This window comes from Amblyomma maculatum, chromosome 4 (assembly GCF_055883805.1).
Source record: "Amblyomma maculatum isolate TAMU_Amacu chromosome 4, ASM5588380v1, whole genome shotgun sequence".
NCBI lineage: Eukaryota > Metazoa > Arthropoda > Arachnida > Ixodida > Ixodidae > Amblyomma > Amblyomma maculatum.
The window spans coordinates 141,154,364-141,166,375 of NC_139347.1; the positions used below are offsets into that span (position 1 = coordinate 141,154,364).

The 12,012-nt window shown below is 42.9% G+C and overlaps 1 protein-coding gene across 1 annotated transcript; it reads left to right on the forward strand.

The window, feature by feature from the left end:
* The first annotated feature begins 314 nt into the window (after positions 1-314).
* LOC146193192 (uncharacterized) lies at positions 315-10,577 on the forward strand. Its single transcript, XM_084602610.1, has 2 exons — positions 315-489; positions 3,431-10,577. Exon 2 carries the CDS (start codon positions 3,437-3,439, stop codon positions 5,657-5,659), a length of 2,223 nt encoding a protein of 740 aa, XP_084458736.1. The 5' UTR covers positions 315-489; positions 3,431-3,436; the 3' UTR covers positions 5,660-10,577.
* The last annotated feature ends 1,435 nt before the right edge of the window (positions 10,578-12,012 follow it).

The window sequence follows — 12,012 nt, forward strand, 5'->3', positions numbered from 1 at the left end:
TTAGAGCAGACGATGCGCTGCAGTCGGCGCTGTTTATCTGTGAACGAACATGGTTTCTTTCTTCTGGGCGTTCAACATTCGCTTTGTTGTCTACGGTAACGCTGCTTGAACAATATAGTAACATTGGCTTGAACAAACTACGCATAGCAAGCGTGGATTAAAGCGTTCCCGTTGCGCATGTAAAATGCGCACGATACTGGCAACGTCGGAGCACGCTAGGCAGCCGACTGCGCCACTGCACAACTCTATGCACTGCACAATAGAGGAGGCTATGACTGCACCAACTGCACTCCGATCGCTCCGACTGCGTGCAGCGCCACCACAGCGTGAATCACGAGAGCGGAGAAAATGGGTCGGGAATGAGCAGACGCATGCGGACACTCCTCTCCGTGGTATTCCAGTGTGGATGCTGCAGGCTGTCAAGTTTTTCCAGGGACCATAACAAACAGCCGTCATTTACTTCTTTTGGGCACGATTGACAGAAAACAGGTATTTTAGCGACCCCTGCGAGGCACTTAGGAGCAGTACATGACGGAAATGGTGCCACGTCTTCCGCGTCGAGTGGCCGGCCGTCGCATGCGAATTGGGTGCTGCAATCGCTATCGCATTGGCACCCCGAAACTCGAGCAGCTAGAATTCCGCCCATCTGCTTGCCCAGCGTATCGCTTACCGGTGTGGTAGCTCTTTTTGCTCTAGTAATGACGAAGAAATTTGTGACGAATGAAAGTCACGCGAAACGAAACCTCGGGAAGGCTTCGCCGCATAACCGCATAGACCGCAACATGGCGCGGCTCAGGTCCGGCAAAACTATCGCGCTGACGGGGAAGCTCAAGCGTAAGATAGACATTCACGAAGGCAACTGCATGCTAACTCAAAGGTGACCTGCACGAATCCCGCGCGTAACTGCCGTTTCAGGACTGTGCCGTATATAGGCAGTTGAAAAAATTCTATGTGGTGTAGCACATACGTCCACCTGTATGACAGAAAAAACCTAACCTCGCACACCGTCCTTTACGAACATATGCATCTTTTCAATTTTATTTGATTTTAGCATAGCCTCAGTAGTACAAATCGAAATATAAAGGTGCTCCGAATCGAAATATACTCTGATCGAAATATAAAGGTTGGGGAAAAAGAAGTGGAACGCGACCTTTGAGCAAGCTTCTCTGCAAAATCTCCGCGAGAATATTCTAAATGTTCAAGGCGCCTTCGTATGAGTGGGGACCAGTGTCATTATTCACTCAGAAATTGGTATGAAATCTGCTGATAAAAGGAGAGAAGATAACTATATTTCGAGAAATATGTTTAAGAAATCGTGAGGAAAATGGCTTAATCAACAGCATACCCACCATGCAGCATATAGCGCATATGAGCATCAAAATCATCATTTTGTCAAACTATAGTTATTCATAAATGAACCTCTAATTAACAGGTTACCTCCCACAAACTCTATTACTTTACATAGTACATATGCCCAAAAGTTGACTTTGTTTGCAGCATGTTCATAAATTAATTTATATTTATTTCCTACAAAACAGACAAGTGCCAATGTTTAGCGCGAGCCTTCTCAGGTGATGCGGCACTCTGCATGTATATGTTGAAATTTTGATGCAGTATAGGATCAGAAGGGCAAAGTGTTATGAAAAGGAGATGCTATCAGTAAACCATATATGTATGCAGTAAATGAAACGTGGAGAAATGCACTGTTTGCTTTCTGCTTTCATTCCCGCGTAGAATGTATTTTGTCCAGAGTAAAAGACGCAGGCGTTTGTGTGACTGCTTCTCACCTTGTGACACCCACTAACCAGCTGCTATCGCGCTATTTGTGGTGGTGTTACGTGGGGTAAGTCTTCACTGCAGTGAAATTGCTTCATTGAAGGCACCATAATTGTGTTCAAAGCTCTACTGCAAACCCCACCTGGAAGGTCTTCCCTGTAGGTTGGATTTTTTTATGCATTAGAGTAGCCTGCACTGCTTAGCACAAACAGCAAACCAACAAAACCACAAAGGCCTGCAAGGAGTGGAGCATTCTTTTCCTGTTTTGGGAAAGTAGCAACACGTGACTTTTAGTTGAATCCTGGGCCTCTCTCACTTGGTGGAAAGAATACTTTGGATGCCATGCTGTGTTGCCATTCCAGCGTTGTTAGTCTTCATTGCCAAAAGAGAACACTGAATGGCCAAGAAGCAATCGCATTCTGACACCACCTGCTCACATTCTGGGGAGTAGTATAGAAGCATCGCTTGCATGTTTTAGTGTAACATGGTGCATTTAACATAACGACGCATGTACTTGAATCAGTATGTAATTACTCTTATAGTGCAGTCCTCCCACCTTGAGATAATGTTATGAAAGTGTGATTGGATATGCGAAACAAAGAAGACTTTGGAAAATGCAAATGAAAGTGCATATCTAAATGAACATAAGATTGATTGTCTTATTGTTGAAATGAAGTGTTCGACTTCATGGCAGTCGGTAAGGCCATCACTTTATTAATAATTACAGTCGTAAAAAATGGCCTCTCGAGTAACCTGGAGGAGCTGTAACTGGTGAATAGGCTATTAAGAGCAAATTTACAAGAGGGCTATTTTATGCAGAATTCCTTGCTAATGACAAGATCATGGTAGAGCAGGCAGTTGGTAGGAAGAATGCAGAGTAATGTGCACTGTGCATCTTGTGGTTTCAAGTGTACTAAACACAATCGGGCCTACAGCACTGAACATTGCAACTGCATTATGTCATCACTAGAAAAAAAAAGCAAAGCACAACGGTAGCAGTGCATTTTAAAAACAGTCGACCATGCTTTAATATGCGGTGCTATGCCAAAAGCAGTCTTTTCTGTTTGAGGTTGGCAGCATGGCATGGAAATGTGGCATTAGTGCCACTGTGCGTACGAAGAGGTGACATGCATACTTAGTTTTAGCAGGAATGTTACTGTCAGAGCTAGTTGCTGCAGAGGGAATGAGGCACTCAGACCTCGTAATAATGCAGTAGTATACGCAGCATTGCAAAGGCCATGCTTTTTCTCTTTTTGCTGAACTCTGTGACCACATGCAAAGAGGCCACTTTATTTGTGCCCCACAAAACAGTGCAGTAGATGATAGCCACGCTCAGGCTCATTGACAGCCCGGATGGAAGTAATGCTTTAAAGTGAGCATGGTTCAGGTTTAGGCATCAATCAGTAAATCATTGGATTGTTTTCTTCTCAGCCCATAGCTGCAACTTACTTAGAGATCATCAAAGAGATGTCGCTGACATTGGTAGCATGTGGGGCACATTGTCACAAAAAAACAAAAAACAAATGTACCAACACATGGCTGGCACTGGCATCACGCTGCCATAATCTTCAAATTAAATATTGACATTTTAAGGCAGCGAAAGGTGAATGCTTGTCAAGAACAGTGTCTGACTACACTTCTGTTTGCTTTCTAGCATACCATGGCGTCAGGACAAAACATGCTGCGTTCACACGCTGCCAACTTGAGGAACCTGTGTCCACAGTTGCCTAGGGCATCTAAACTTGTGCGCATGCTTTGTCCAACCATTGCCGGCTCCAATGACTGCAGTGCTGTGTTCTCAGTGGTGTGCACTGGCAATGATGGTGGCTGTTGTAGGATATTCAAGCACCTACCTCTGTGCAACAGGCTTCTGCACTTCATCAACCTGGAGCTCATAGAAGCCAGTCCATGCAGTTTAGCCATTGTCGTTCACGAGTTCCCCGTCATTTTGGCGAGCAAGAGCAAGAACTTCATTCGTGCTGCCACCTTGTTCCACTGGTTGCTCTCAAAGCACGAGTGCATTGAATCACTCGCTATTGAGTGCAACACATTCGAGCAGTACCCTCAGCTTTTTTGTGACGCCATGCGACGGAGCACGTCCATCAAGAAGGTCTGGCTAACCACGAACAACCAAGACCTGTGTACAAAGAGTGACCTTGTTGCTGCCATTTGTGAAACTAGCCAGCTGGAAGAATTGCAATGCGACGTTAAACTGGTGGACAATGACAGGAAGCTTGAGGCTCGCTTTGCAGACTTCGTGAGAAACTCAATTTCACTCAGCAAGCTGAAGCTGGCTCACAGTGGCCTGTTTGGCAATGCCAAGATGGTAATCCGGTCCCTGGAGGACAACTTGAGCATCACAAAGCTGGACATCACGGCTACCTTCCTGAATCCAGACAATGAGGCCACTTTCTCTAAGTTTCTCGCAAACAACACTGTGCTGAGAGAGCTGACAGTTTTGGGGGGATCCAGCGAAAGTTCACTCAACATGGCGGCACTGTCCAAAGGCCTGGCTAGGAACCATACAGTTCGCAGGCTTGTCTTGAGGGATCACAGTTTTAGCCTGGCCGATGCAGCTGCATTCTCCGACATGCTTGCTGCGAACACAGCAGTCCAGGAAATCGATGTGCAGACTTGCGAATGGACATTCCTTTCACACATCAGCAATGATGAGCAGCCTGCGAGTGAGATGGTGAACAGCACTGAAGCAAAGAAGTGGGGTCAGTGGTGGCGTGTTGAACCATTTGCCAGAGCTCTTAGGAAAAGTTCTTCTATTAGGACACTTCTATTCGGGCAAAACCACTTCAGTGATGATGAGCTGAGAAGGCTCTTCACAGCAGTGAAGGAAAGCCACTCACTTCGCAAGCTCTGTTTTTCCCGCATTGAAACGGACATTTGTAGTTTCCTGAGATGCTGTTTTGATGCTCGTGTAATGGGTAAAGTTATTGTCCTTAGCAGCCTATCCAAGCCAGTATGCTTCGCTCAAACTTTGAAGTTGTTCAAGTATTTCTTACCTATCAGGCAATACGAGTTTGACACTTCTAGCTCTTTACACTTGCGAGATATCTGTGACACATTGTCATCATACGACAATGTCACTGCGATTAGCTTTGACCTCGATCTTACCAAACAAGAAGGCATAGACACAGAATGTGCCAAATCTCTTGCAACTTATTTGGCAAAATCCGTTACTCTCGTAGACCTCAAGCTGTATATTAAAGGCCAGAACTCATGCTCTCGTATCATTATTGAAGGCCTTACAAAGAATGAATCCATCGAGTTGCTCACCATGCAAAGGTGGAGCCCACATAACAATGATACGGGCATCTTCTGCAGATGGCTTCAGCAGAGCTGTACTCTGCATTGTCTTTCCTGCTCCTTCATTTTCACTGAAACAGCCGGTTTGTTTCTGTTGGAGCTAGAAAAACACTTAAGTGAAAACTATACGTTGACCATGCTTGATAGCGACCAATTTGGTGAGGACCAAGGGCGATGGCAGACCGTCAAGGGTCTGCTGCGGCGAAACGCATCGCTGATCAACCGTGCCGCACATTTTGTTCTTGGCTCAAAGATGAAGCGCTGTGCTGTTGCATTTGAGTATGTCTCGTGGCACCCACTTGTTTTGTCCAGGGTGATGGAGCTGGCACCCGTGAGTGCAGAATTAGCGCAGCTGAAGCTTGAGAAGAGCCAGGCACGTTTGTTGAGAGACTTTTGGCAGCTGACGGGTGTTGTGAAAGAGTGTCTCAGCTGCCACGAGTGTGCTGATGGCAGGATTCAGATAGACGAGCTGGGGATCGATGCCTGGATGACCATTCGAAAGTTCTTAAGTGTGAGTGACGTTCTTGACAGCGAACCAGAAGCACAAAGGAAGGTACGCAAGTGAGCTGTTCGTGAGTAATGTATTGTGAGAGCCCTCTTTTTGGTTTGCGGTATGGCTGCAATGACTGGACTACCGTTCTTTCCCTCCAGGAAACATTTTTTGTCATACAATTATGACCCAGTATTCCGTATGGCAGCAAACTGTACAACTTCAACGTAATGTGGCAGAGATGTGCTAGCTGGTTTGAAGCATGAGGAGTATGTTTCGAATTGTCAATCGATGCATATCAAACTGAGCCTGAGTGGTTTGACTGTGCCATTCTTTTGGCCCCAGTAATTTTCAAACTTATGGCCTTGAAGAGATTGGCGGAAGTGCTGTGCTGAAAGACAGCTTGTTGTGTGATTCTCTGATCGAAGCAGCTTTAGATGTATCAATGGCGAGAGGGCACTTTGGCTGCCATGTCAGAGGCCCAGATGTGTTTGTGTGTGCTTTGTTCTCTGACATGTCACTGCTATGATCATGAAGTGCTGACTGCTGCTGCTGCTTAGGCAATAGGATACAAGCAGAAGCCAGAAAAGGACTAATTAAATGTACCTAACAGTTATATGTACATCGTGCCTAGGTCAAGAGTTCTCTGTGTAAGCTCTCCTGCCTGCTTTTTAAGGGAACCAGAGCATGAATCATCATAAAGGTCTACATGCATTTCAGCAGATGCAACTGAATATCCAATATCGGACCTTTAATGTGGCAGAACCGGCTATCTCAAATTGTATACCCGCTGCTTGCAGAAAACAGTGGGGGAGACAAATCAACGCGTCTACAATGACTGAGCAACCAGTACTGTCACAGCGTTGAATAAGCCCAGCGTTGCAGCTGAATACAAAATTATTCTAGCGCAAATGCATACGCTAATATACATAGCCTTACGTGTGTGCATATATAATTGCCAATAATTCAACAGAGGTTTCATGGCAGGTAACAGGCATTTTTTCTGCTGACTTGAACTGAATTTGGATTTGAAAGAAACTACGATAAGAAAGCTATGATTGTAATTTTCATAGTGTAGCATATGTTTAAAGTTAGCCATTTGTGTGGTTCTATGAACTGAATGCAGGTATAGAGCCGAGTGCTGAGCTGCACTCTCTTCCAGTTTAGTGCACCTCTCCTGATAAATTTTGAATGTGAGCAATCAGTGCTGTCTGGCCTGCAAGCCCACTGTTCTTCACTCAAGCTTTGTTCATCAGCATGCTGTTATATTCTGCATGGCTTGCAGATCTAATTGCCACCGGTGACTTCTAGTAGTTCTCATCTGGACTCTTTACTTATAAGCTTGTGCACATTCCATAAAGGATATAAGTGTGACACAAGCTCTGATGGTATATTGTCAACAACACGTCAAATTCACTGCATTTTGTCATTGCTAGGAGGCCCCTGTTTGAAAGCAGTTGAAATGTAGCAGTGAAAGATTCCAAATTTCAAGCTAATGAGCGAGCAAGCTCGCAGGGTTTCCACTTGCATTCAGGCCACAGCTGCATTCAGCACCTTTGACAAACTTCAGAAATATGTGGGCAGCACTGAAAGCTGTGCTGTTCTAGGTTGCGAACGAATACTCCAGTCCGGGGGTCTGAGTTAAAATAGTTTATTGAAATCAGTCTGCTTTTCTTCTCTCAAAAAAGTTGAAGTATAGGCATCACTTCTCGCACATCCTTTGGCTTGGCTCATTTGTACGAAAGCAGCTGCTCAAATTTGTTGGGAGGAACTTTTCCCAACCAGCTGCAAGCTTGGCCAAACTCAGTTGCATGCGTGAACAATGGCATGGTTTCACATAGGCAGTGTTTCGTGGTGTTCATAAATGGTCTTACAATAAATGCAGCAGCTAAAGCAGCACCAAGTGCTGTAAAAACGGCTAGTTAATTGGAACTTCATAACTTTACCAGTGCTAGTACTCAGCACAGACAAAAAAACATAGGCAATGCACTCATTTCTAAGTTTTTGTTTTTTTCTTCACACCACACGCATAAACTTCATGATGTATGAACTGCAGCAAGCAAAGCCTGGTGGGCACATGGAAATACAAAAACAAAAAGTCAATGCATAATGCAAAGCTTCCATTGCATGTTGCCAATGCCTTAAAGTGGACTTGCCCTTTCCTTGATATAGCATTAACTTAAGAAAGCAAAGTACCTCATCAAGAGAGAAGCTAAGAAAGCCAGGACAGTCACAGAACTCTGGGGTTTCCTCTTCTCAATGCACCACCAGCAATATTATCTAAGGAGCGAACATACTTGAAGGCATACTTAGAGGAAGAGTGTGCTGTTGAAAATGAATGTGATACATCAATTCCTTGTTCATCATTATGAAATATACACGTGTTATGTCTAACGAGCTAACGAGCAGTTCGTGGTTAATGGCTCGTTTCTCAATTTCACTGACCTTTACTGCTAAATCTGTGTAAACCAATGCTCTTTGTTTTGGCATTGTATCCTTCTTGTCAAACCTTTAGTGTAATATTACCCTGTAGGAATGTTCTAGAATTTGCCCCATAAAGTCTACCGAAACTGTACCTTGCTTTCACAATAATTTATAATTGTATAATTTTTGCAGGAAACATTGCTGCATTTTTTTTTTCTCAAGTAGCACAAGTATGCAGAAGGCTGTAGTTTAATGAATGTGCAGTGCTGCTAGTCATAGCATATAGTACTTGGAAGAAAAGGGGATATCCACTGTATGGAATTACCACACTGCAGATAATATATGTGCAAGGTATCTACGAGAGTATGCAAGTAGATAGCATTTAAAGACTAAGGGTATTTAAAATGTTATCTTATATATCAACTACCTTGCCCTCTGCATTTTAAGCAGCTAAACAGGCATTCCCTGCTTTTACGTGGCCATGAACATTTTTATGTGTTCCTATTAGAAAATAGGTTTGAATGAATCGTTGCTGGCTTTAGTGTATGTGTTAAGAAAGAGAAGTAGGCAGCTTTCTGCATCATGTAGTGTTTAATGTCTGCAGCAACTTTTATGAAAGAAGGTAGTGAAATGCCCATTGAAGTATTGAATAGTTCAATTTCTTCACTGGCTATTGTGAAAGCAAAGAACATGGATTCATTTAACAATTTCAAGTTGTGGGTGAAGAAAAGCCACATTGACTGATTCCTACCCTCTTACAGCAGGGTGTGATACTTGTGTAATTTAAGGCAAGAACTATTTTTAATCCTGACTTGCATCGGTGAAGATCCTTTTAACAAGAGCCGCTGTATCAAATCAGAAAAATTGAAAGGACTACACATTACGTGTAGCATGATGAAACGAAGAATAACACTTGGTTGGCACCATTGTCAAGGGCTAATAAATATTGCTCCAATAATAAGTCCAATAATAAATTGGACTTGATGCTCTGGTGCAAGCATGCTTCCCATCTTCGCATAGAGTGTGGTGTCCAACGCTTCATGTCCCAATCCTGTGTCTGTGTTGCGTTGGATTTCTAGCAATCGGTCGGGACGATCGCTCGGTGGCTCCGGGTAATGCTACGAAGAGATGACGAAGCGGGCAGTGGCGCGAGGCGGAGCGCTTGCGCCAGGCCCGCTGGCCATTAAAGCATATTTCATCGTCATGTCATCATGTCGTTTTGTTTCTGTTGCATCGCCGTGCTCCATCGCTTGTCATGCCACCACGTAACAATATCTTGCCATGGAAATCCAGTGTGTCCATGTTTGATTTAATTTTATTTTATGTTTCACTGTGTGATGCACATGATGTAAAGTGCCAATATGTGTACTTTTTCTTGTTGCTGGAGTGCAACATGGCATGCACTATACCCCGCGTCAACATTTTTTTTTTTTTTTTTGCACTGCAGTCGCTACAAAGCCATAACGCGACCTCTTTTCCTACACAGTGGAATATATTCCCCACTTGCGTTTATTAGTTTCCTTTTGAAATGTAGCATTTTTCCAATATTCGATATCCAAGCCATATTTCTTACACAGCGTCCAACATCGAAAGTCAGGAAAAAAAATTTCATGATCACAGCGAATTTGAAAGGCATGTCTGGCTGCATGAAAGCTGAATTGAAGGCACCAGCTTCTCCAGCTATGAAATGAAGGTGCCAGAGCAATGCACTCGGTTGGGCAGGTATTTGATCTTGCGGCCAAATTGCTGTGCAGAGTGACACAGTTGCAGATGTTCCACCCCTGTAGCCTTCACAGCAGTGCCAAAAAAAAAATTTGTTGTGGAATGTAGATGCTAACTCAAAGAATTTACTATGCGTGCCACTTGCCTTGGGATCTTGTTACAGATTTTTCACACCATGATGCATTTTATATCGGTTTCAAAGTGAGAATTTGTGTTATTTTTTTACATCTGTAATTCTTGAACTTGCACCGAAATTTGAGCATATAAGCATTTCTGTGCTTTGCCTCCATCAAGAGTGTGGCTGCTGCAGCAAGAAGTCACATTTGTGATTCAATAAAGAAAGGTAAACTGGATTGCAGTGGCTTTGTATTACTTACCACCCTATGCTAGTCTGTTATCATGTTCATCTTGTACTTCCTGTGCAAGCAGCAATCATGCACACCTGGAAATAGATTACAGCGTTGCATTTAGTGTTTAAAAAAAAAAATCTGCTGGTAAGATACTCTGTAGACATGTAAATAGTAGCCAAGCAACAAAAAAAAAACAATGGAAGTTGCAAATCAAACCTATTCCAATTGCACTGCTTTCGTTTGGGTTTTCAGTGGTTTTGAAAGAAAGCCAGCTGCATAGCTCTCAAGTGCGAGAACAGTAATCTCAATAGGCATACCTCTAGTGAATACTGCTGAGATTTTTATTCAGGTTAAATCCCATTTCAGGTCACACATGTTGGTAACAGGCCTGAAATTATCAACAGTCACTGTTTCTAGAACTGACCACAAATAACTGTTAACAAGTTTGAGTCCATCTTACCATATCGGGAAAACTCCAAGTACTGTATAATCACCATTTTCCCCACCATAAAAAAAGCACCTTTTGAGGCATAAATTGCATTCTGCAGAATGTTTCATGAATATTGTATCTTCTATGAAAATGAGGAAAGACTTTGGTTTATCCCCTTTCTTTAAAAAACAAAGTGGGGGGGGGGGGGGGGGGGGGGGGGGTGCTTTAGATATTGTCAGCCAAAGCCTAATTGTTCTTTGAAAGATTCTGGTTACAGTGCTGGCTACTTGTGAAATGTATATTGCTAACTGCTTTACAAATCAGCCAAACTGCTATAGTATAGAACTATACATTTTACACGCTTTGGCCATTGTTGTAAAAATTTATATATGCATCATCATGCTTGGGCCACATTGTATAGAATACTTATAATAAATATATCGCAGCTGACCTGCGTGATGAATATTTAAAAAAAAAATTTCAGCATTGGAGATAAAATGCATTCATATTGCGCTGGGTGACTAAACACCTTAAAGGGAAAACTGCTAGCGGGTCGCCTAGCAAAATGCATGTTATAGGATAGTAGAAAATGTAGCAGGGATAACATTAGTACACTGGTAAAATATCAAACTAGCAACAAAAAGCAAATAGTCAAATGCAATGATGTAAAAATCATCCCATTACTTCATTTGGCATCAATCCCTTTCCTCATGAAATGCTGTGTGACTCTGAAGGAAGTATAAAGCAACAGCAATGGGTGTCAAGGAATAGAAGCAAATAAATTCTTTTTGTGTGATGAGTAATGGCACCTATTCTAGATTTTTGCAACATATATTATAAACTAATTATGCAACATTATTAGCGTAATTTTGGAGAGTTATTGACTGCAGTACCCGGGTGTCAATAGGAAGCTGCTTAAGGGAAACGTGAATCGCTCATTTTGACTGATATTGTTGATATGCCATATTTTTCGTACAAAAGAAAAAGTGCAAATGCATGCCAAATGAAAAAAATGAAGTGGTACATCTGCCTGCCATTAGAATTCAGCTGCTGGCATAAATTACGAAAACTGCACCAGCATATGCAGCCCTGGCCTAAATGCCACAAACAGTGCAAAGCAGGAAATTTTTCATCTGGTTACTGTAAATTGTGCTGCAGGCACAATACATGTGACACCATGCCATGCATGTTGTAATTTAAGGTCTCTAAGGAATCCTCCCCCCCCCCCCCCCCCCCTTGAAAAAAAAAAAAGAGGAAGTAGCAATAAAGCGCATCCCGAGGGATACTCAACTCTCAGTGTGCTTACAATGGCTTGTCTTCAAAATTACAATGTTGCCGTACAATTACTGCGGTTTAATTGTGCTGCTCTTGCTGCCATTGCATTCAACTGTAAACTTTTTATTTGCCGGGAGGTTTGTGGTTGCTTGTTCATCCTGGCAGATGACAGACGTCTCAGAGATTTTTGCTATTCTTCATCATCGTTATTTTGCATGTCCTGAAAT